Below are 26682 nucleotides of genomic sequence, written 5' to 3'. Positions count from 1 at the left end.
AACTTAAAAGTGCCATTTTAGAGGAGTTAGCGGGAATCCTTTGGATTCCTGCTTAGAGAAAGTATTAGTGGAAAGCCTGAAACAACTTGAAGTTCACTTTTCAGCCACACCCTGAGGGCAGCTGTGCTAAGAAAAGCTCAGGCTTCTTCAAAAATGCCAGATGATAGGAGCTATGGAAATTAATTTTCCCTACTCAGCATTGTATCATATATGCAAATGCCAAATATTTTTAAAGTCATTACTTTCACATGGATGCACATTTGTTCAGAGGGGAGGTTTTTTTCCCATGAGTCTGACTGATCTAGGGCTTTCCATTTACATGCTCCAACAAGCTCACACATACTCAGTTTTAAGAATATACTTAGAAGCCACTGGAATCCAGAACCTCCTAGCTCTGCCATCCACTTAACCTTTCTTCTCCATCAAAACTGTCAGAAATTGCTCTGTGTACACCAGTGAAAACACACACTAACAAAGAGGCCCTGGAGGCACTTCCAGAAGGGCTGAATTGAAGAAGACTCATGGAGTCTTATGAGCTTTCTGATGAATTGCCTGGAGCATGTCCTCTCTTCTTGTCCTTGTAGCTTTCCCCTAACCCTGACCATTGCTTAGATCACCTGGACAGTATTCATACTTAAGGCAGGGATTAATATACATATTTCTCCAAATTAAATTTTGTTTACATATACACATTTAGGAATAGGCACATCCAGATTAGGTGTTAAATTTACTCTCAAGCCATAAACTTGGCCTTGTACTTGGTGGAAGTGGCTCAGGGTGTGGAAACCCATGCCAAAATGAAGACAGCTATTAAAATATGATCAGTTCTGGAAAGAATGAAGTGATTTAACAGAAGACAACAGCTGCCAGAATGATTTATTTGTCAAGTTATTGAATTGCACTTGAATTCATTTGAGAGAGATTTGTGCGGGTGTAGCCATGTGCTATCAAGCGAAGAACTGTCATGGACAGAAAAAGAGTCAAGTTTTGTGTTTTCAGTCAGGCATTACAATCAGGTTTTGCACTTACTGGAAGATATCAGCTGCATATTATGAGAAACTGCAAGCTTCAGCTTACAGAAAGGTTTCAAAGAAATCTTACTGCTTGAAAGGTGCCTACATTTTACATCATCCTCACACATAGCCATAATCCAAAGTTTACTCCCTCATAAGTAATAGGCAGGAGTCAAAATTACTCTTTTTAGCTCTTCTGCTGTCAAGTGGTCTTGTAGAAAGGCAGGTCTCATCTCATGTTCTCTAAGAAAAAACTCCCACCAACAAAAACACACATATGTCCCACTCTAGGCACAGCAGAGTCCATCCTTCTGTCTGTACTCCCATCTACTTATCTGCAGCAATAGCTAATATGTAATCTCTACAACCAAACCCCTCCATATCGTGGTGCTACATATTCTTAACCACTGATGTCATCAAGCCCATATGGAAAAAAAACCAAACCAGAGTGGGTTTTTCTGTAAAACTGTAAAAAATCAAGCAGAATATAAGATGTAGTAAATCTAAGACAAGCTTCCTATATGTACAGCATACCACTAGGTTGGACTCACAGGAATATCCCATTTCTCTGCTACCACATCTTGCTCTGGAAGAATTACATTTGCCAGAAGTCTGACATGTATAGCTATGAACTGCGCTGTGGTCTCAGCATTAATAGCTCAGAGTGGTGTAATTACCAGAAAAGAATAAGACTGAGAGCAAACATCATGATTAATTGAGGGAGTTCTCTTGTTCAGCATCGAGAGTTGTGAAGCCATAAGGGGAACAATCCACTTTCAGTATTGCCAAATACCAATCCCTCTATATCATTCTTGATGCCACCAAAGGAAGTGTCTCTGTGTATAACATGGCTGGCTACATGACACTACAGAGTTTTAAGCACAATGTGAATTTCATAAACTGATGAGGTATAGAATATAGAATTTAGTTGCAGCTGGCAATGCCATTCTGAATTACCAATGGTAGCCAAAAAGTATTGTACTCAAATGTTAGAAGTATTCAAATGTTAAAAACTGTCAGAATTAAAGTTGTGCTTAATTATTTCAGTGGAGCTTGAATGTAGCAACCCTTGCTTATATAACCAAGTACTTTGGTCCAGCTCTCTGTGTCTTCTCCCATATACAGAAAGGGCACTTCTCATGTAATAGAGCTTTCCAATAGTATGGTTTACTAATTTTTATTAAAATATTTAGTAATAATGATGAATAAATAATTAATGATGAATAATCATATGAATAAGTAATTAGTCTATTAATAAATAAATAATCCCATTTATTAAACTGTGCCTCTCACAACAGGACAGGTCCTTCCTTCACATTGGACAATCCCATAGAAAATAGTAATTTGAAGTCATTTCAGACTGTGTCATGAGACACAAAAATATCAGAAAAAAATTAAGTTTTCATTGACGACCTTAATTTTGACATTTCTTATATGTTGTGGGCTTCACTTTGCTGTCTTTAACTATTGTGTGGTTGTTTTAAAAAAACATTGGTAAATAGCAGTTCTCATGAAGGTCTAGTATGTTGGTAGTTGGGCCTATTTTAATAATTTCCATCTCTATATAACATTTTCCTTTTTTCCTGCAATATTTTTCTATGGCTCCCTTTGTATTTATTATGTGGTAAAACTACTATGATAAAATAATACATCAATTTAAAGAGACTTTTCTATTTTTCCTAATTAACTACTCTTCCCGGAAGACAAACAATAGCAATATTAATAATACAAAAGGCAGATGCTATGTGAATACTTGAGGGGATTACATGGAGGAATTGAATGTTGTGGTAAAGGAATCTGCTGAATAGACATCAGCAAAGAAAGGAAAAAATGTACAAATTTATGAGCTGTATATCTGAGCTAATGATGCTCTCTGAAGGATCACTCAATATCATGAAAGTGTTTTTAAAGCCAAATGTTCAAGCAATTAAGCGCATGAATCATGATTGAATTTTTATGATGACAAGGATCAAGTACAGCACATGGAAATTTAACAGGAAAGAAAACAGAGTTAAGCAATGTATCCTGAAATGAAAATGAAAATGGCACAGTGCTTTAAGTCCTTGAATCACAGTTGGTATCGAACAAGAAAGCCACAGATAATACAGAGTTCACAAACTTAATGAAACTACATCTTGGGCATGTTGCTATCTCTGCATGAAGTAGCACGACAACTTTCTGCTAGAATTCCCTAGCAAAATAAAATCTCTCCAACAAATTCAGCATATTCATCTCTTAGCTCTATAAGGGAAAATTCCAGCCAGATGTGACTGGAACAAAGGCAGTATAGGCAAAATACAGATGAGTCACAAGGCTTTAATATTTTCAAGCAGTAACATTCATTGTTACTGCTGTCAGCTGTAGTGGTAATTTTTGTAGAAACAAGTAGACTCTGCCTCTCTGCCTAGCCCAGGTATATGGTGCTCAAATGTCCTGGTTTGGTTGGGAAGGTCCTTGAAAAAGAATCTCACCGATTATCATGACAATATATTATTTGGATTTTCCTATGAACAAAGGATTTTCCCTGTGTGCCCTCACTCAAACTGTAATCTGGAAAATTAGTGCATTCCAAGTAGTGTAGCACTGAGTTCTCAACTGGAAGGTTGCATAATCCCTTCTTCTCAATTGCATCAGGTCACGTAGCCCAGTACAGGAGACCAAGTTCCCCTGGTCTCACCAGGCAGAGAGAGCAGAGCCCTTTGTCCTTTCAACCAGAACCCAGGGGGGCCCTACCTAGGGGCAGTATTCCTGGTAATCCTTCCTGACCTGTCCAAGCAGGCCAAAAAAGACACCTGTTGAGATGTCTGAGTTCCATCCATCTGTTCATTCATCCATGCCTTGAAGGCCTGACTTTTTTTGTTTGTTTGTTTGTTTGTTTTGTTTGTTTGTTTGTTTGTTTTTTAAACAAGCTGCCTTGCTTCAAAATTGAGGAATCAGAAAAGGCCATAGTCCTTTATGGCACAAATTTTTTAATAAATGTATCTATAACTAATAAGAGTATTATTTATAAATATTTATTATTTACCATAAATAATAATGGAACCCATTAGTACTATGCTTCTAAAAGGGACAGGTCAGCAATATTCCTGCAATTCTGTTATGAAATAGAAGTTTTTAACCCTACAGAAATTGCAACTGCAGGGGAACACAGTCTTGCCAAGGGTCAAGCTCCCTTCAGGTTCCACAAGCATTTTGCTGGTAATTAGTGAATATTTTTGAGTCTTTCCCTGTGTATTTTTTGAGTTTTCTCTGTGTAATCACATTCAGCTCAACATTTCTGGTCAATTCACAACACCCTCTTGGTGAACACAAGCTCCCCATTAGCTTACCTTCCTGAAAAAGCCTGAGTACCCGAGAACCCAATCCTAACAAACATCAACATATATATTGAAGCTGTCTTCTGCTCACTTTCTCCACAGTTTCTGTAAAATTATGGCCAGCTTTGGATTAATTAGCATGACTGGGAAGAGTCCTTCTTCAGGATAGTATTTTGGCAGAAATGTGTGTGAAGCACAGTCCTGTAAATGTAAAAGTATGGCCACCAGAAGACCTGTGTTTTATTGCTTGTTGTGATAACAGAGGCAAGTCACTTAATCCTTTTCTGTGAGACTCTCAAATGTATTTCGCAGTACCAGCATGGCAAGGCTGAACCCCAAGGGTGGTTTGCCATACAGTAGAAACTTCTACCCCAGTTTGGCATCAGTTCCTGCACCTGCTACCTCTTTTAGGTAAGTAATTTATGAAGGGATCTTCAGAAGATGGAAGGGATGCTTTTTTAGAGGAAATGGCATATGCTATTCAGGAGTGAAATGCTGAGTAAAGACTTAGTCTGAGGCTTAGGCATGGCTGGCCAGAGGAAGAGCAATATCCTAAGTACAGAATCCTCCACTTGAGAGGCATGGCACCGCTAGTCAGAAATTTGTCACCGTTTTATCTGATTAATAGCTGACAAACAGAAGTCTCTTTTTGCATGCAGCTAGGTAGCACATATTTTGGTGTTTTTAGAAAAATTACTGATTCCTGAATTGTGACTTTATATGCTTATAGTACCGGGAGAAATCCAAGCATCTTCCACAATGCTGGTCTACACTCACTATTTTCTAAACTACTTTGAAATGCTTGGTTGAAAACACAGAATGAATCACAGAATCATGTAGGCTGCAAGAGCCATTTTTAGGTTACCTAGTCTGACTTCCTGATCTTGCCTTTTACTGCGAAGCGTCTTCCTAAGCAGTCATCCCAAATCCATAATGTAGCACAAGGCTTTTGTTGAACTTCATATTGTTCTTGTCCGACTACCTCCACAGTCTGGCCAGAGCCCTTTAATAGCAGTGCTGCCCTTCAATGAATGGGTCATTCTCCCCATTTTGGTATGGTCAGCAACCTTGAAATGTGCCATTAGCACTCACTGTTAATATTTGCAGGAAGGGAGGAGATTGGTAAGCAAAGACCTGACTTTGTTCTGTTTATCAGCTCCCTAGCATAATTTGAGGAAGCAATATTAGTCTACATCCTTAGCTTAAACTGAAACAGGCCGATTACCTCTGAAAACAAAAAAAAAAAAAAAAAAACAAAAAAAAAACAAAAAAAAAAAAAAAGGGCAATTTTAGGAGCTTGCCTTTGGCAAAGAAGCTTGTATTCTCCAATGTATTAAGTGAATAATTACATTTTTTCTTGGCTGTCTTACAGAACTGTAATTTTACAGACCATTTTTTCCAGAGAACTTTAAAATTATCTTTCCTTTAAAATATATACTTATCTCTCTTTTCAGGTTAAATAGCAATAAACTGAATGCTAACTTAATTTTTTTAAAATTTTTGTTATTATAATTTTAATTGCTGTGATAGTATTTATTTTTTTTTTATACTTTGGAAAGAGAAAATATAATGAATGAACAACTGACAGTGTGTGTTCTTTATGGCAATTATTTTTGGCGCTACTTTGAAGAATGTTTGACTGAGACAACTTTGCTAAAAATCAGTTATAATAATAGAATCACTTGGGTTGGAAGGGACCTTAAAGATCATCTAGTTCCAATATGCTCTACAATTTCTTGCTGTGTTTTTCAAAGTCTTCAAATGTATTTTCAAAAGCATTAACTAGAACCTAACCATCCTATGATTTTATGATTCATTTTCTACAAGTAAATTCTGATAAAGTGTCTGTAATGTTTTGTGATGATTTTTTAGTTTTTATACATATTTACATTGAAGCCAGACATTTAAAAAAAAAAAGAAACTTACAAAAGACATCCCCTCTAAGGCTTCGCTCATCAATTTGATTTTCAAAATCTTCCTTCTCTTCTTCATCTGACTCTTCTGCAGCAGCTGCAGTTTCTTCCTCTTCTTCACTGTAGCTCCCACCAAGATCAATACCACCTTCATAGTCCAGCAGCTGCAAGTGGGTCTTAGAAGGTGGTGTCACAGCTGCTTCTGGGATTGCATTCTTGATTGTTTCATGCTTTTTCACACTGCTTTTATGTGCAAAAAGTTTCTTAATAGCTGTTCCAGGGTTTCTTGCAATTTCCTTCACTGACTTTTCAGGAATAACTAGAACCAACAAGAAAATAGAAAATACTCATCTAAGGGATCACCCAGCAATGACAATGTTTTTAAATGGGACCATGGTGTCCTTTACAAGGTCCAGAGACACATAGAATTAAATTCTCTACTACGAGAGGTAAGTTCAGCTCTGCACAGAGCACACGTGCACATGTTCAGTCTGTTGTACGGACAGCTCTGTCTGAGTTAGAGTGAAAAGACCAAAGCAATCCTCTGCACCGATCTCTTTGGGCTCCTGTGTAGCACAGGAGTAACACATGCCATACAGCCCCTTACTTAAATTATTTTTATACTGGAACTTGGGGAAAAAAAACCAACAAAAATCCTCCTTTAATATTTGGACCAAAATTGTCCATGGAGCTGGGATCCCCTCCACAACAACTGCAGCAATAATGAGCATTTCTCTTGGCCATCTTTTGTGAACTTCTCTGGTCCAATTTTCCTTCCATGGCAAGCTACTGAAATGGAGGATATTTTGAGAAGACATACATCAAGCTCCTCCATTATATTCCTTTTAGCTTTTATTTAATTGTAAGGGGTAAACACCATTATTCAGAGAAGTATCCAAGAATGCCAAATTGTCACCATCTTCTAATCCCAAGAGAGACTACAACATAAATGTAATATTTCCTGAGAATTTACCATTTAATGTCTCCTCTTGGATGTGAAATACTGTATCTTATAATTTTGGATTAAGTGGTGTTATTTAATTATTCTGGGATTATCCTTTTAATACTACTATCAAATGTGCATAATCATATAATAAACTACTGTTTGAGTACTTTATGTGAACTACCTAGAAGACAATGATAGCTGAGCAGTTCCAGTGTGCTATACAAAAGCTCTTTCATAAAGAGAAACTATTTTCATTGGTGGATCAGAATAGCCTCATATACTGCTTCCCATCTTTGATTCTCAATCAGTATTGATGCTGTAGTACCTACAGTCTTTTAGGATTAAAAATGATAATGGAAGACAGCTGTTTTTATTTCCCTCTGCTTCTGCTGCCTAATGATTATATTATCAGGTCAAGAATATATTCCTATATTCCTCCTCACTTTGTATTAATTAAAATTTTATAGCAGTACTTTGAGACAGATAGACTGGACTTGGAACCTTGGGTAGTACTATTTTTTGTGAGCCTCTTTTCATGGAGATGCAGCAGGAAAAAAAAACCAAAAAACCCACCACCAGTAACTTCAGTCTGGTGGGAAAAGAGGAAAGTTCCCTGAATTTATATTCACTTCTGGAAAATACAATCTTATTGCTGTGAATTTGTCACTTTTTTTTTTTTTTTATTAATTGCAAGTACAGCTACATGTTATTTAGTATGTCAGGAACAGAATCAGACTTTTGGTGTGCTCACTGTAGCATTTAGGTGTTTTTGAGATTGCTGTTGAAGTAAACAGATGCCAATAAAATGAAAGTCAAACTTGAGGATTTCTTCTTCCTTTCTTTTGGATAAAACTTAAGAGGCTGGCTTGTCAAATACTTGCAAATAAACTCTTTAGTAATACTCCACTAAGTATCCTCTGGAGGTTGATGTCATGAAGGATGTAAGGTTTCCTGGGTCTAAACTCAGAATTCAGCAATAAAAATTAACAGGAAATCTTAATTCCAAACAAATTTCCTCTTGACTATCAGCAACGAGAAACTTCATGCTTTTAATAGAGAGGCTATGGGGATTTTCAAGGCTACAGGACTGACTGCTCAGCAAACCTTACATCTGCTTTTAGTTTCAGCTTTGAAGTTTTCCTCATGGAATGGAAAATTCTTACAGTTCAAAATAATAATCTCTACAGTGTCAGAAAACCAATCTCCTTGTATGTGCAAAATTTAGCAGTGTGGAAAATCAACTGACAGGAGTGACAAAAGTAGGGGGATGAAAAGGTATCAATTCCCATGTGCTTGCAGACTCCAGTTTGCTGCTGCACTATGAAAATCTCCATGCTTGTGAAGACAGAAACTCTAGACACCAAGCATATTTTAGGACACAGCATTAGTCTCCTTCCAATCTTCATTCATCTTTAGAGTAGTCAGAGGTGTAGACTTAGGGCTTTTTATGTCTAGCCATAATGTGCAGGAGGACTAATGCAATGTAACGATACATCACCTTTAACTCAGTCTGTTTTTGTGAATCCAGCCCTGTGGACTTGCCTGAATGAGCAGCTCTCACCTTCTCTGGTGCTCTGGGGTGCTACACCTGAGACAGTGATTTTTCAGGACCCTTTGCCTCAAGATATGTAGGTAAGTGCAGACATGTTAGTCACAAATATTTGTGCACTTATTTGTCCATGTGACTGCAGAGAATTTTGGAAAGTGCAAAGAAATGTAGAGCATTCCACCCCAGCTCTTCCTTATGTACTTCGATCAGGAAGCATGCAGATTATTTCCACCAGCTCATGCAGTTTCTGTTTATTGCCCTAATATGAAAATATCTCAGTTTTCAAAGGTATTTTCTTTCTTTGAATTAGAGAGAATTAGGAAAAGAAGTAGGAAAACAAAGGCAAATGATGGCTAAGGGCTAAAAGTAAATCTTTTCTGTCATCAGTTGCTGTACAAAAATTATAAACCCACAGAAATGGATTGGTGTAGGATGTCTAATGACCAAGTTGTGAAAGTTGAGTTGAAAAAAAAATACATAAAGAGTATATGCCAGCCCATTGACTCTGTGCTGCATTGTGGAAAGGGAATAACTCAGGGGATGATACAGGAGAGGGACAGAATCTGTTTTCCTTCCACACACCCTGTGACTGCAGCTGGTGCTGGCCCTGACCTTACAGGGGATGCTGTAGGGGACAGCTTGCTCTGCACTCCAGCAGGCACCCCACTGCTTCCACCTTCACACCTCACAGAGTATTTAAAAACCTGGTGAGAGACAAGCCTAGGAGACTGCCTTATAAATCCTTTCATTGCTCCCTTTATAGCTCCTCTATGTAAGAGTTGGAGAAGTGGTGTGGGAGACAGACAACAATCTACCATGTATAGGTGGAGTCTGTAGATGTGAAGAAAGATTAGATCAGCACAGCATACTTCCAGAAATCATTCTAAAAGTTATCAACCTCTTTTGGATATTCTTAAGAGTCTGAAAGCTTTCATAGATAGGTTAAAAAACAGATTATGGGCTATTATTTTCTTCCAAGCACCATGGAACATCATCTACCAATATATGTTGCTACTCTATTTAATTTCTAAAATTTTTACTGTCCTTATTATTATTAAGGATACTTTGAGAAATCAGGGCAAGTTTGTCACTCTGGACTCTGCTTAATACATGACTACACCAGCCAGCAAGGCATCTAGTAGGAAATGTGTGGTGACAAAAGCCTAGGTGTTACTCACTGAACAATAACAGCAGTATTTGACTCCATACTGAATTAAATTTTAAGAATATCACCAGCAATTTGTCCACAATCGTTTTTGAAGCTTTGAAACTTTATTATGTCAAACCAAACCTTTCTCAGGATTGGCAAGATAATAAGAAAGAAAAATAATATATACCATCTAAGGGTTACCCTATCAGCAAAATATGAACGATTAATGCAAGAGGCAGAGAGAGAGCTGGCATGAATTTTTATTGACACTTATATACCCAGCAAAGCATAATGAAGAAGAGTAACCTCTGCCTCTAGCTGGGCAATAATAAAGAGTGTCATTTTTGAGCTCTTAGAGTGATACCCATAGACTTAAAGATAGTAATTCTTTTTCCTGTTATTTTGTAGGACCAAAAAAAAGTAAATCAAAAATAGGTTCTTTCTTCCCCCCCCCCCCCTTACCCCTCCCCTCCCCCCGGAATCTTAATTGCTTATGGAACCTTGTGAGACTCTATTATTAAATAAAATAAAAGCTGGGATACACATAGAGGCATGTGGCAGGGGAAATGTGGGTTTTCAGTGCACAATAGGAAATCAGGAAGCACATGAACCTGCAACAGATTGCAGCAAGATAGAGGCCAGATGTGGAAATGTCTAGGACTCTTTTAGGAATTGTTCAAATCAATTCATCTCTATGGATTCTCAAACAACATGTGTGCTACACACAGTTCAGAGATGGTCTTCAACGTTTCATACATATAGGAGTGTTAAATGGTAAAAGGGTATCTTAATAATCACAGGTCACATCCAGACCAGCAGCAGTGTTTGCAGCCTGATGTTTCAGCAGCTTTCTCCAAGTTAGTGTATTGACATACAAATTGAATGAAAGAAGCTCCACCACCTTCTTTGCAAAGGTGAATTACATATTACATCACTTATTGGGTTATTTGGTGGCATGAGATGTAGCCACAGAAATTTCATTATAAACAATGTGCTTGATTGCTCTCCTTTCCTACTCCAAAAAATAAGTTATATATTAAAATAATTTTCATTTATTTAAAAAAGCAAATATTGCTTCCATGGTAGCCTTTTTTTTTTTTTAATACTAGAGACAACTGCTATTAAGAACTAATGTTTCCCTGTGAAAAGAGGGTTCCAGCCCTGTGGGAATAATTATGTGGAGCACTGGAGACTTATTTAAGAAGGTTTTTGCTCAGCTGCAGCACAAGCACAGGCCCACCTGCTAGGAACTGGAATGGGCCACAGGAATTGTAGCCATTGTCACCAAAAGAAGTGTGAAGCCACAGCCTTCAGGTCCTAAATTCCCAAAATGATGTCCTCATCCCATTAAACCCAATAGCAAAATTTCTTTTGGCTGCAGTAAAAGCAAAGCTTTTCCAATTGCCATATGACATGGAGAACACTTAGTGTTTCACTGTTGGTGGTACATCCAATTGTTTGTGTCACTGAAAAAACATTTTCTGCAATAGGAAGACACGTCCTGTCCCTGTCCAGTTACACTGGTCAGATGTTCTTGAGGATTGCAGTAAAAGTCAACTTTTGAAACATTCAGAGCTAAAAGAATCTCCTCCACTTTCCTTTAAAAGAAAAGGTGTATGTGGGGGAATTACCACCAGAGAAACCAGTCTCTATTTAACATCTCTACATTTCAGGGGTCACTTACCACTGATTTTATTTTAATCTTTCTCTATTGTTATTTACAGCTTTCTAGCTGGACCCTCACCTTCTGACCCGCCTGTGGCTCTGACTGTTCTCATTACTGTAAGTTACTCCTCTATCCTCTCTTGTAATGAATCTCTTTTCCATTTAGTGTGTTCTATTAAGTATATGAATGGCATGGTTCCTTCCTCTGCTAAACAACAAATGGACTTCAGTAATTGGAAATATGACAGGAGGAGGTAGGCAGAAGACAAACTGTGTAAGAAACACCTGTGAGAAGATAACAATCATGTGACTTCAGAACTGATTTTTAAACAGAGCTAGACATCACAAAAATTCTCTCCACAAGTGAAAACATTTGTTATTTATATTTAAGCAATCATTCTCATTGAATTGTTTTTGCTTGACAAAAGAATATTTTATACACAGAATTAGTCAAAAAGAAAGTTTTCCTGGAAATTTTTACCTTCTCATTAAAAAGAAGAAGGCAAATAAATGGGAAAAAAAATCCAAATCAGACTATTTTTCTCAGAGATCTATTTGCTTAACATTTCACCTGTGGCACATTTTGTTTTAATAAACCATACCAAGATGTGTCGTGTCATGTCAGTTTGCTTTGATAGGCAGTCAAATGCATCCTTCATTTCAGTGTGCTGCAGTGACATATCATAAGAGATGTAGTCTAGCAAGGAACCTGGCCCATAACACTGAATTTGAGTAGAAGAATGTTTTAAACAGCTCTGCTGTGGTAAGCTACATCCATATCAAACCTTTCAGTAACAGTCAGATTTTTGTGTATTTTTGCTTGTTAAAAGTCAACATTTTTTTAATGGAAGTTGAAACTTAACAAAATTAAGTTTTAAGTCTCCTGTGCAAGGCCAGGAGTTGGACTAGTGGGTCCCTTGCAAAACAAAATATTCTGTGAAAATATTAATTTATAAATGTATATTATAAGTTTCAATTGTTACCATAATGAGAGTAGGAACACGAATAATAGAGGGACTCAGACAACATCTGTGACCATGAAGTATAATCATAAGACATATCTGATCAAGGATTACTTGAAAAGATTTATATATTATGTAGACTTCATCTGCTACAGGCAAAAGCTTTTAAAATGTTTGAGGAGACAAGCATCCTCTTGAGAAAAACATCTTTAATGATGTTGCAGGAGAAACATCTGCCAGGATTAATAAGGGTAAAAATTAAAAGGTTCATTTTAAATATAAAGACAAGAACAGCCTTTCTTTCTTTCTTTCTTCTTGAAGGGTCATATTCAGTTAAAGTGGGAAATGACATCTTTAGGAGGTCTTCCATATACAATAGACAAACAAAGGAAAAATTTTAAGTGAAAACAGTTTAACAGAAGTTACAGCTTTCCTCCTTTTTCTCATTTTTTGCTAAGTTAGCCTGAAACTATTCTGGGAGGGACTGTACATCCCTCCAAGGGGATAACCTTGGGAATTAATGGAGAAATCACAGTAGATTTTTAAAACTTTTTTTTTTTTAAACTCTGTTTCTTCAAATTCACTTATTTGTTCTACTTGCAATTCCCAGAGATATTATGAGACTTGGAGACTTGCAGGCCAAGTTAATTTGAACAAGTGATACTTGTATTAACTATGCTATGAGTCATGCAGTTAATATATTATTTTGTGGAGAGTCTTGCTTGGTTGGAATTGCAGCACTGCTCAGCATGACTTTTCTGAGAACATGCCTTTTAATGAGCAATTATTGGAGAAAAACAGAACAGCACTATTCCTGACATCCAGTGGTACTCACCAGCACAATCAAATCCACTTCCTTGGTAGCCCTGTTTGCATTTGCACTGGAAGGATCCTTGGGTGTTGAGGCACTCTGCATGGAGGTTGCACCTGTGTGTATTTGTCACACATTCATTTACATCTGGGGGAAGAGATAAACACTTCAGTGAAAACTGGTGAAACCCAAGGCTCCTGACAGCCCGTTTGTGCCACCCATCTCTTTCCAGGTATGTAAGCACTAATGTTAGACCAAGGCAGTGCAGAGACCACCAGAGGCAGAAGAATTCACACTAGGAGAGAATGCTTAGTGTCAGCTCCAAAAGCACAGATACTGGTGTACGAATCCATGGAAAACAGAGCATCTCAGTAAGGACAAGGTGAATGCAGTGATTTCCTGACTGAGAACAGAATTCAAACCATAGGCTGTACACACTCTTCTATTAACAAAATGCACAAGGCGCCAAGAGAATGTGTGACATCAGTTAGAAAAGAACTCACCAAAACATTCTCATTCTTTCATTCACTGTAGAAAGAATGCAATGGAAAGTAACCCTGAGCATGCCAAGATGTCAAGATCTTTAAGCTACCTCTCACATTCCAGCATATATATGATGCTGCATGAAAAAAAGGTATAAGAAGCAAAATTCAGTAGAAAATACTACATTCATCTCACAGCAAAATGTACAGGCACCAAAGAGTATTTGATTTTGCTCTGTTACAAAGATGTTTCTGATTTTTCCCCCATGAGGGAGTCATGTTGGTGCACAAATTTGTACCACTCAAATTTTATCCAGATTGCATCATTTTTAGCAGCTGACAGGTCCTCTCATAATGTAAGTCAGCAAACAAACAAGTTAGCAGGAGGACTGGCTTTAAAGTCTGGTGTGCCTGAAAGTGAGATTTAGGCTTGCAAATAAAATCCTGGCTACTGAGACCTTTCCATTTTTTCCACCGTGCACACAATGTATGAGAAAAGAAAGTATTTTTCCACTTGAAGTCTCTCAGGGTTTGCAGACATGAAATGCACACCTAAGTCTCTCAACCTTATGATCTTCCTCCTACCCCTCACTTCCAATATAAATTAAATACAAATACATGCCATTAGTTCTCATTTTTTTATGCACATGTAGTAGTCCCAATGCTTCCAGGCCCTTGTTTAGTCAACAGTTTGAACAATACTCCTGTAGCACCTGCTGCAGTAACTTACATTTTGCTGTTCTTCCAGCATTTAGCTAATGGATTGTAACAGGAGTCAAACGTGTTTTGACACTTAACACCCAAGCATGTCAAGATAAATTTTTCCCTGTATTTCTTTTTTTAGGGATAAACTTTGTCCTGCAACAGAAACCTGAAAAGTAATTGAAACCTACTATTTTCATACTTTTTCCCCCTCGAGTTCTGTACAAACTATTCAAATAACTGTTTTTACAGTCATGAAGGCACTTACTTCACATTCCTCAATAATGGCATTAAAAAAAAAGAAGAAATATAGTGGGACTGCTTATTCATCACAGTTTGAAACCAAAACAACAAAAAATGGTTCTTTAATTAAACCTTTACTGGAAACAGCATTTTTTTTTAGTCAGGAGTTGACAACTTAAAACAAACTCTTGCACATTGCGACTTGGCACAATGAGGCAATTTAAATTGTAAGTGCCAGTGATTCAGTTTTTTCATAACACTACAGGAATAAAAACAGAGAAAAATTCAAAATCCCTTGAAGAATGTTCTTAGTGTGACATCTTTTACTCATTTCTGAGGCAGCATCCCCAGGACAGGCCAATGTCATGGAGGCAATGAGAGGGAAGATGTGCTCTGTGGGAATAAAAAGAGTGAAGAAGGAACATCCACGGGCTAGCTCTTACCTACACAGCTGTAGCGGCCACTGGTGTATTTTAGTTCATAACCCAGATGGCACTTGCAGTAGAAGCTTCCAAAAGTGTTGACACATCTGCGGTTGTACGAGCAGACAGCTTTGCCAGTGGAGCATTCATCAATGTCTACAGCAAGAGAAGGGATGCTGCTCAGATCCATGAGAAGGTAAAATGGGAAGAAGCTCACTGGGATTTGAATGGGAATTATTTGGTCTTGGCTATCACAAATAAACTTAATAAATAAGTCTTATAATTTCACATTTGGTGGTGGCTTTTGCACGTGTTCTTATGAGCGAAGCAGTAAAATGTGAACTAACTTTATGGAAGAACATAGTACCAAGTATTATAAGCAATACTTTCTCCATCACAGGAAACTCACAAGTAATGTTGAGGCTTCTGGAGAAAAAATTGAGAGGTTTGTATTGTGGGTCATCACAATAAAAGCAAGCCCCATCCAAACAAAATGCCCAAATCCTAAAACACATTATGTCAGCAGGGCAGCTTCCTGCAGGCAGAGCACTGTAATTAATGGTCTTATACCAACTGAATCTGTGGATGACTCTAAATCATGTTAAAACATTGAATTATTTACTGGGATGAGACTTATCCAAAGAATTACATGGCCAATAGTTCAAGAAAAATGATTTTTAAAAATATATGAAAACTTTACATCACACTGAGAGTAACAAGAAGTGTTATTTAAGCCAGTGAGAAGGGTTAACTAATTCCTAATCTTTCCCCAGAATCTTTTGGCTTCAGGGATCCTGCAGACAAGAAGCTGAGAGTGAGCTCTCTAACCATACCAATGCATGTCCTTCCATTTGGTCCCAGCTGTAGGCCACCTGATGGACAGAGACACTGCACCTTCCCTTTGACTTCTTCACATCCATATTGGCAATTCACCATGGCACATGTCCTAGAACCTGAAAACAGTATTTAAAATAACAAGAGGAGAAAAATTCTAGGCTGGAATCACACAATTTTAAGTTAGATATGGACAAACACATAAATTAATCAGAACAACAAAAATCCATTCATTATAAATAAAGCTGTTTATAAAAAATCATATAAAAAAATTAAGGAGTCCATAAGATATTTTCTACAAACAAAGCTCTTTCACCAAAAACTAGAAGCTTTCTCAGGTCTGAAAAATCAGGTTGGCTAAAAAAGCAGAATGCTTTCCATTTCATGCTGGCTTAAAGACTAAGAAGATAGGAGAAATACCTATTTCCACAAGTTTAGATACGCTTTAGATCGTACAGCAGATGTCTGCAAGAACAGTTTTCATCAACTGTCAGAAGCATTTTAGCACAGATAAAATAAATCAGTTGTGGAGCACTGAGAAAGGTAAAGCAAGGAATAATGACATGAAATTCAGCACAGTAAAAAGTAATCTGTATTGGTGCTTTGCTTGAATACATTCAGTCATCCTTATTCAACAGATGAACTGGCAGGACTATACACTGAGATTTTACTAGCTGTTCTACCTGAAGCAACACTATCAAAGACTTTTACTTCTATCAGGACCAAAACACCTCTGAAAACCAAAATATAAGTATGACCTAGTTTACTTTACCCAGGAACTACCAAATAGGAAGCCTCTTTCAGCTGTGACGATACCAGAGAACAGGGGCAAAGACCCTACCCTGAATAAAATAAATCGGTTCATCACAAGAAAATCTGCTGGGATTAAATGTGATTAGATGGTTTTGGTGTGCCTGTTCCATCAGCTCTGTTACTTACTTGCACATGTGCCATCTGGCATGAGCATGTACCCGTTGAGACAATAGCACTTGTAGCTGCCATGTGTGTTCATACATCTGTGCTCGCAGGGACGTGGCTTCAGTCCACATTCATTCAGATCTGCAGAAGTCATTGGAACTGAGTGAGTGCTGGGCTTTTATACATATATCCGTGCATATAGGTGGATAATGTTGCCTAATGTGTGGAATTCTCCAGAGTGAAATTGTCTGGATGGAAAATAAGCCAGCCCCTTGCAAGATGAGAGTTTAGCAGACCATCTGGCTGAAAGACTGCTAGTAAAACCAACATACACAGACCTCTACTCTTGAAAAATTAATGCAAACCCAGGCCACATCTGGCAGCTTGTTAGGGAGAAGTGGGGGGTGGAGAGAATTGTAGCTAATCTTTTTGGGGGAGTTTTTTAAATGGATTTTTTCTGGTTCTAGCCCTCCAGTTGACCTCTGTATTAGAAAGGAAAAACATGAGGTTAAGAACAGCAAAACAGTTTGAGAGAAAGTGAACGAAGATTTTTACTTTCATTTTTTTGAGCTACACACTGGCACCAAAGTTATCAGCAGCAGAAATGAAATACAATATATTATAATGTGATTTTAAAAGGATGTCAAAAAACTCAAAATACTGAGAATAAAACATCCTAAATCCTTCTCAAAATCCAGGATTTAAAGGCTTTTTGGAAACAAAATCAATTTCAAATTCCCAACATCTTTCCTTCACAGGGAAAAAATGAGAATTCTAAAACGTTGATTTGTGTGGTACAGGGTGAGCAGTGCTGACAATGATATTTGGCCTATGACAGGGGTTCATCTGTGTTTACTGCCATGACCTGACACCTCTACCTCTTGTAGTGACTAGTAAATAGAAAGAATTCATTTATAGAATGCACCAGCATATGCAGCCCATTCAACATGTGCTTAACAGCACATATGACCAATAATGTAATTTCAGTAAAGATGGAGCTTTCCAGGCAAGCACTGAGCTTGTGCAACTCCACTTGTAATGAGAGAAGCATCTGGTCTTGTGTCATACCCTGCAGACCACAGGAACAAAACCTCCAGGACATTCAAAGCAAAAACTTTGTGGAGGTGCACAAGTGTTTGTTACAGCTCAGTCCAGGGAAGAGAGAGGGTTGTTGCATTCTATTATTCTCACAGGGTCTGTTTGAAAAGGGACAACCTGTCTGCTTGCAAATCAGACTGGATTTTTGTGCTACTGTGACTCCACTAAATAAGTTAGACTCACTTAACAAAGAAACTAGAGAGCAAACTGGAGAACAAAAGTTATTCCACTTAGACCATACATTTTCAGAAGTGCTTATCTGCACCCATCTCTCACAATGCACAGATAGCGCTAAAAAAAACTATGGAGATATGGCTAATTTAGCTCAAACTTGGTGGCAGACTAATACAGTCCCCTTATCTCTGTTATTTTAGTTAGCTCATGTTGAGCTTGCTCAGCAGGACATTCTGCTGTAAGGACAGACCAAGGCTACATCTGCCAGTAAATTAAAAGTTGGTCTTAGCACTCCTGGCTGATGGAACATGATCACCTATACAGCTATACTGTTGAAACAAAGAGCTCTTGGACACTTCTGGCCTGTACCAGCCACCATCTCAATGAAAAAATCCTGGCCATGCTTCAGAAGGTAGAAAAGCCCAGGAGCTAACAGGGAATTTACATGTGCAGGTCTATGCAGTGCTTCCCCCAAGCCTCAGCCTCTGAAGTGCACAGAACTGATCAGATTGCCTATGGAGAGCATGGCAGATGCACACAGAGTTACTGCACGGAAAACACCTAAAAGCTGAGGGTTTCTATGTTGCCTTTTAATAACATTCAAGCTGCAAAATAATTTTTGAAGTTGAACTTCTACATTTGGAGGCTGAAGTTTTAAGTGGTACTTTTATCTCCGTTACATATAACCAGAGCTGCTGTTTGCCTTTTCTCTCTAGTTGTACTGAGGATTTAACTTCTTTCCCTGTGAGCAACAGCAAAAGATGTATTTTTCCAAAATACTTAATAGCACATATTTAGGGCATTATTATTTGAAAGATACGGTGTAATAAATGGGCTGTTTTGGCTATAAAAAATGTGTGTTTAGCATGTCAATGCAATATTTTCAAGCAACGTCTGCAGGAGCTTAGGAAGGTAGAAAGAACAGACCTAGTCATTTTTATGGCCTTTATGTCATGTTTCCATCATAGCACCTGCAGTTCACTCATCTTCCTCTCCATGCACAGTGATCTGCTCCCTTCATCTGATCCAAGACAGGAGGTCTCATATTTTGGAACAGGAAAAAAAACCCTGAGCTCTTACCAATGTGTTAACTGAAACACTTCCATGTCAAATTCCAGGTTTATGGTGGGGGGGAATGGTGCATTTAAAGTTTCTGAACATGCAATTATAAAGACTCCCAAGGGTGGTTCTCAGAAATGCCATCAGCATATACAAACAGCCCAGGCAGATTGATAAATTACATGTCTACCATACAATCACACATTTTTCTGACTAGAAGATTAGTTTAAGAAGAAACATGGGCTGCCAGTTAAGAAAATAACATCGGTTCTTGGATGTTCTGATACCGTCTCTTCTGATACCTTCCTACATAATTTCTCCATGCTTTAATTCTCTGACTATAAACGTGACAGTTTTCCCTTGTCATCAGCCCATAGGAGATATACAATATAGGTCTGAACTTTTGTCTCCTGAAGGAGGCTTTAGCTTGCCTGGGATGCTGGAGTCGTAAAAGCCTGAAATTCTTAAGTTCTTCTACATAAACAAGAAAACATCCTGGTTTACTGCTTTGGAAGATGACAAAAGCCACAGTACAAGATAAGGAAACAGAAAATCAAGAGTCTCCTTTCTGGAGCATATGCACAAACCTTGATTGCAGGTTTTTCCTGTAAACCCAGGGAGACATTTGCATTTATTTGGTCCCATGCACTCGCCGTACTTGCACCCATGTCCACAGGTAGCTGGTGTAGTCAGGCAGACAAAGGAGAAAGAAAAATAAAAAGTTAGAAATTTTCTTTTTGAGAACTTTTGCCCTGCTTAGTTGCCTAAAAGATTTTGCACAAGTTCAGTATACTCCATACCTCTCCCTCTAGTCTGAGCACATTAACTACTGACTAGCACTTTATTTGGGCTTTAGAATAATGGCAGTAACCTTAATTATAAGAATTTGAGTTTTTCCAGGTTTGTAAAGACAAAAGGTCTCTCCTTTGGTGTTTTTTGTTTGTTTGTTTGTTTGTTTGTTTGTTTGGGTTTTTTTACTGCAATGCTTACAACTCACATTTAGTTTTGTACTCTTGCCTTTTTCCTTTTTTTAGGAAGCCTATGTGAGAAGCAGCTGGCCAGCTGCTTGAATTACTGTGCTTGGGATCTAGAGCAGGAAAAAGGCAACAGCACTGTCCTAGAGCCAAAGGAGACACATAATCCTATGGCAGTTCACAGTCATGGATCTCCTCAGTTACAGCTGAGGAACGTGTCTGTCCCATGGTGGAACATCCAGAGCACATCTGTCATTAGGCAACTGTCCTTACCACACATCCCAACAAGTACAATTGCATCAGGTTTACAGTAATTTGAGAGGGCTATATTTAACTATTTAACCTGGACACATTGAAAAGCAACTCTAAGTCCTCTGGATCATCAATCAGAAATTAAATGCTGACTTTTATAAGCCTTAAGGCTCCTGAAATCTCTCTAATTGTCAGCATGGGGGTTATTCAGGAAGAGCAAACCAAACACTCATTTATATCAGGACTACCTCTCAGGAAACAGTGAGAGAGTGTGCACCAGGATGTGAAACTTGACTCCTTACGTCGTTAAGCTGATCTGCAACCTATGGGAAAGCTTTGTTACTATATAGTAAAATAAATATTAAAATTAATTTTTCTGAATTCAAGTATCTTTCTTGCATTAACAGATACATTCAGATGTCCTGAAGGTACTAACTCTGCAGATTGAGGCATTTTTCAACACTTCTTCCAGCCCTGAATGCAGTGTGGCACACTGCAAGACCAGCTTGTTACCCTGAGATCCAAAGCATCCTGATGTTCTCCCATAGGATGGATACATTTCTCTTCTGTAACTGAGGAGATGCAAGACTGCAAAAGACCAGCTAGCAGTGTTAGCACTGAAGCAGAGAAAAACACATCTGGATTTACAATGCAGAATTACATTATAGGTGGCTTAAACTGATTTGCCAAAGAATAGTATTCAAATTTTATGAAAACCTTTTGCTCTAAAACAAAACAACCTACTCCATTGGCTGATCAAAAGTTACATTTGCCAGTTATCCATCCAGGTATTAATTTGCATAAAAACTAAAATGCAATTAAGCAATGCAAGAAATACTACAATAATCCCTTTTTCCTTTCTTAAAACGGCATATAATATATACAGAACAGAGACATTTTAGCATCTTTCCCTTTGAGCATATGGATTTTTAGCAATGAGTAATCTTAAGCTTCTATACAAATTCATTAGATATAAAAGGCCAAACTCTATAGGACAACAGGTGCAACATCTGAAAAAGATTTCTCAAACGTATATTTTATGATTTTGTTTTGTTTTGCCCAAGTACCACTGGGGAGAGAGACTCTACATCACATTCTGCTTGGGATATGTAGACCTCTTACAAATTAGAAGTGTCTTAAGAGTCACTGTCTCTTCATTAAGCAAATGATCCACAGACCAGAAAGCTGCCTGGCTACCCAAGCTCAAGTCAGGGGCACTTACTGATTATTTTTTTGAAAGTCAAAACCTTCTGGTTCTCAGAGGCTGTGTAATTTTAAGATGAAGGGTACCAACTGATATAAAATCATTTTAGGGGTCCTTATATAATATTAGAAAACACTGCATTTATGGCACATACCCAACAGCTGTAGCAGTATAGCTACTGAGCAGGGCTCTGCAGGAGGTTAGAAAAGATGGTGCCTTCTGGATCTAAGAATTTCTGAACGTGCAAGTTATGGTTTGGTGTTATTTACCCAAAGTTCTGCTTTTTTTGAGGAGATGGTCTCTCAAGCATGTTTTATTTGCTCTCTCACAGAGTTAAGAGATTTCACTCCTCTGAAGTTTTCCTTCTGTAACTTCTGGCAGACATGTAAGAAACCTCCTTATTAGTACTGAGTATGCAGCAACAGAGAGGAAACAAACAGAAAGTTAATGCTACCTTCACAGTGGCCCTTGTTCTTTCTCCAGCCAGGACAGCAATCCAACCTGGAACCATAGTGACACACCCCAGGCTGGCTCACAGGCCCCAGCTGCCCACGAGCTCTCGAGCTGCGTAAGGAAGGACAAACACTAGCTCTAGCAAAAATGCTCTAGTCCATTCCTCTGCACACCCCTTTTTCAATTCTCTTATGTTTTATCCATTGTCAGGCATTTTAATTTCACCAAACATAGAGCAGTGTTCCTAGTCAGGAATGCAGACTTGCATTTGATCAGAGAAACTGGGATGATGGGAATGTTTCACCTGCAGTAGATTAACTGTGCAAGGTAAACCCTTTCTAATGAGAAACATGGCAAAGGCAAAAAATACAGCCAGCTCCCTTGCTAGAATGAGTGCTATTACTATCACTGAAATCAGTAGGGCTGCCTCAGTTTGTGTCACATGAATAACTGGGTTGAATATATGATGCCGTAACTGACAGCACTATTGCCTCAGTTGATGAAAGACTGATTCTACAGAAAAGCATGTTGAGAACATCAGTCAGCCTCATAAAAGCTAGTGACTTACAGGCTCATAGCCATCACATACATGCAAAGTGATTGCACAAATGCTGACAGTCCCAGGCATTCTGGTTGCATGAGATTCCCTGACCATATAAATTAATGTTAATTTCACCTGCCAATAAGCCCAGGGGGTTCAAAGTAATTGTGCAGATCAACAGCTGCAAGAGTTGGAAAACCTGCCATATTAGCTGCCAAAATTATAAATCTGATGGAAATCCACAACTATGTGAATCTTCTAGACCTCTTCTGTGCTTCTATGAGTGCTGTGACTTTAGTTCTTTTCTCCCTCTGCTTGCTGTTACTTAAGTTGTCCACCACCATATGCCTATCCCTTTTATGAACTTCTTTCCTTTATCCAAAAATCCTCTGTCCCCACTACTTTATCCAAGTCATAATTTAAAATGCATTTTCTTCAAAGAGTCCAAAAGTGTTGGTTTTGACCCAGAAAATTCCATTTTGGTGAGAGCTTTGTAGTTAAGTGATTTAAGGTACTGAGGGGGACAACACACAGTAACAAAAATCTCACAGTGGGAAAAAATGATGGAAAAAAGTAATCAGGCATGAACTTTTGCATTTTTTAGTCTGAGGCACAAAAGAGGTAATATTTTATCACATTACAGGAATGCTTTGCATGTATCCTCCTGCATTGATCTGTAATGGTTGCACTCACATCAAAACAGTTCCTGCAAACATCACTGAGGCAAACTAGTAGAACAAATATATGCATACACTTCAAAGATGCAAGATGTTACTCCAGAGTTTTCTTTAGTAGCTGAACCATTGGAACTAGAATGGAGTTCAGAGGAAATGCATAAGCTCATGTATCTGAGATACTCTAAACAAGGAGATGGTCTTCATGTCACCTGGCATGAAAAATATCTTCAGTGCTGGAATAAATTGTTCTGAAGCCACCCAATCTTTGCCATCAACCAAGTGATGCAGTTTACAGGAGTACATGTACTTGTACATGAACCTCTTTAGACAGGTGAAAAAGTGTGCTGAAAGCTGTAACTCCTCTCTGTGTGTCTGTGACAAATCAGCACCCTGCCTCTGCATCTATAGTCAGTAAAACAACATTTATCCATTTTGTCATCAACATGCTGCTGGCTTACATCACTTGCAAGTATACAAGTTAAAGAACGTATGTTCTGCTTGCAGACTAGAACGTGGCCTTGAATTCAGCTGGATAATAAATGTACATTCTGTTTGCATCCCAAAAAATCCCTTTGAATGCATCTAGATACTGCTGTGACTCCCCCGGAAGGTTAAAATGCCTGGAGGGAGAAGGATCTCATTCCTTTTCAAAAGGTGCTCATTTTCACAGGAAAAACTGATTCAATAATATTTAATAATTTACTTTTTTTTTAAAAAAAAGCCATTATAAAGTACACAATATCTCTCAAGATTTTGGAACAAACATTCCTGAAAACTGGGAAAAGTTCTATAATGCTGTTAAATTAAATTAACATAGCTGAACTCTATACATATTGTCTTGGACAAGGTCAAATGGCTTGTTCTGACTTCCACAACAAGCATCAAGATAAAACTTACCTTTAGCAAAGGGGAAGATCAACTAGATCCCAAAATGTGGGAGGAAAACCCATTTTGCCAGGTTAGTCCCTCTCATCCATGAAGAATCAACACCCATCAGCTTAGCTATTTCTATCAGGAGTTCAGCATTTTTTGAAAAAGAAATTTAGAGAGAGGAGATTCTTTCAGGCAGGCAGACCCTTTCTGGGAGAATGTCACATGAACCCTCGTGGATACTGGGGAAGAAGTAACGCAGACTGAGAGAACAGGGCACTTCTGATTCCTCCTTGTCTGATACTCCTCTAGGATTTCAGAGGGACTACGTAAAGTACCTGAGTGAAATGGCTGGACTTACCAAAGTCAGCTCAGTGTGCAAAAAATTCCTGGCCTTGAAGAACCGGCAGCCAAAATATGTGATTGAAAAAGAAAGGCAAGAGAAGGCACACTGTGCAGGTCAGATCACAGTGCAGGTCAGTGGTGCCTGAAGAACTCAGTCCTCTGCGAAGCAGCACTGGTGCTAAAGGTAACAAATGGCTACTTAGCAGTCCAGGGTGCCCAGGGAGGAGAGAAGTAATTGATTTTATGTGGCTGCGGTACTGCTGACAGCACTATGTGACATTTAGCAAAGAAGTGAGGATGAATAGTAACCACAACAACCCAGGACTGCCTGAGCGGAGGTGGCTGAAATAAAGAGCTGGCTGCATTAGCTGTCACAAGATTGCTGTGAGCCATTAGCACCATTTTAAACTGAGTGGAACTAAATTTCACTGCTGCTGTAATCTGTATTGTTGTTATGGTTTAGGAACGGCATTCCCCAAATCAGTCCCCCCACCAACACTCTCCACAATCTCTCACCACCCTCTCATGCTCCCCCAGTTTCCCTTCACCCTACACCTTGCAGCAGGATGAAGTTGAGAATCAGAAGCACAATAGGCAAAGATCGAAGGCTGAGGTAAGAAAAATTTACTGGAAACAGCAATGAGATAAAGAAATGAACAGTAACAGCAACAACACTAATGACAGAAGGCAGTAAACTACCCCAATAATAGATTGGACAGGCTCCCTTCACCGTGTTTTGTTGACTGGAAGGAGCCCCATCTTCCTGGAGGACAGTCCTTTTCCCCCCGCCCTCGACAATGGTGTGAGTTGGTATAGAATAACAAATGTGCTTTCTCCAAGACATAAGAGAAGGTCTAGAGTTCATGAATTTCCAGTTCCTGAGAAGCTGACCACTCAACAGCCTCACATGTGCTGGAACAGCACACTGCCACTTGTTGATGACAAATGCTTCTATTCACAGATCTAATATTAAAGAAATAAAACACAAAACATCTTGAAGGCTTCATACGCAGTTGTTGCGAATTCTCCTTCTATGAGCTATTGCTCTGCTGCAGCACTTCTGCTTCTGGAGAACAGCGAGAGAGAACACTGGAACGGCTTGCTCTGGGGCAAGTGGTTATATTGATCCTCTCTCAAAAGCTCCTTTTTCCAAAGCATACCTGTCTCCATAGAACCCAACATCTGTGATGACTGGCTGCTGGCGCAGGGCCGTTTATGCTGGCAGACCAAGAACTGGAGGTGCTCACACCTTTCCACAGACGGTGCAGGTGTTTCCCCATTTGGACAGCCACTAAAGCTGCCGCTTTTCCCAGAGCACGAGTCCGCAGCTCCGGTGTGAGTACCCCGGGGGAGGGTTCCCCCGGCCGCAGGAGCGCACGAACCGGGCGGGCGCCGTTCAGCACCACGGCCCCGGGGAGCGGCCGCCGGCGGGGCGAGCCCCGGGCACGGGCACGGCCGGGACCCGCGTCCCCTGCGCACGGCGGGGAGCGCCCCACGCCCGCGGGGCCGCCGGGGAGCAGCGGCACCGGCACCAGCCCCAGCCCCAGCCCCGGCCCCGGCCCCAGCCCCAGACTCAGCCCCAGCCCCAGCGGGGCTGCGGAGCCCGAGTCGCTCCCGCCCCGTTCCCGCTCACCTGCCCGCGGCGGCCAGCCCGGCGGCGAGCAGCGCGGCGAGCAGGGCGCTCCCGGCCGCCGGCACCATCGCCCGGGCACGGGCGGGCAGGCCGCCCCGACCCCGGCGCTGTGTGTCTGTGTGTCTGTCTGTCTATCCCTCGGGCTGTCCCTCGGCGGCAGCGCCGGATCGCGGACGGGGCCGTATAACCGGGCGGGGCGGGGCGGGTCCGCCTCCGGCCGCTGGAGCCGGGGCGGGCAGAGACCGGGGCTGGGGGAGCCGGAGCGGGGCAGGCTGTCCCGGAGCCGGCCGTGGAGCTACGGGGATGCTCTCCGGGAAAGCCGTGTCGCTCCGGCGGGCGGTAAGAGCCCTGAGCCCGGCCCTGGTGGCTCACCCCGTGCACAGCCGGCGTCTCCCGCCGGCGCTGCCTCCGCAGGCACCCGCTGCGATGGGTTTCCATCACCGGGAAACCGCATTTGCACATAAAACTTTCCAGG

The 26682-nt window shown here is 39.8% G+C and overlaps 1 protein-coding gene across 1 annotated transcript in view; it reads right to left on the bottom strand.

The window, feature by feature from the left end:
* The window catches only part of EGFL6 (EGF like domain multiple 6), a 31633-nt gene extending 5358 nt beyond the window's left edge, over nucleotides 1-26275 (bottom strand). Inside the window, exons 1-8 of the mRNA XM_062515118.1 lie at nucleotides 26208-26275; nucleotides 22143-22252; nucleotides 19846-19938; nucleotides 16949-17068; nucleotides 16009-16128; nucleotides 15197-15331; nucleotides 13351-13473; nucleotides 6257-6562 (exon numbers count right to left, since the gene is read on the bottom strand). Of these exons, the coding sequence (XP_062371102.1) occupies nucleotides 6257-6562; nucleotides 13351-13473; nucleotides 15197-15331; nucleotides 16009-16128; nucleotides 16949-17068; nucleotides 19846-19938; nucleotides 22143-22252; nucleotides 26208-26275 (1075 nt within the window). The remainder of the gene's footprint in view (nucleotides 1-6256; nucleotides 6563-13350; nucleotides 13474-15196; nucleotides 15332-16008; nucleotides 16129-16948; nucleotides 17069-19845; nucleotides 19939-22142; nucleotides 22253-26207) is intronic.
* Nucleotides 26276-26682: the final 407 nt, after the last annotated feature.

Source organism: Cinclus cinclus, chromosome 2, assembly GCF_963662255.1.
Source record: "Cinclus cinclus chromosome 2, bCinCin1.1, whole genome shotgun sequence".
Taxonomy (NCBI): Eukaryota; Metazoa; Chordata; class Aves; order Passeriformes; family Cinclidae; genus Cinclus; species Cinclus cinclus.
Note: the sequence above shows the minus strand (reverse complement) of the source record. Positions and strands in the feature narration are given on the sequence as shown.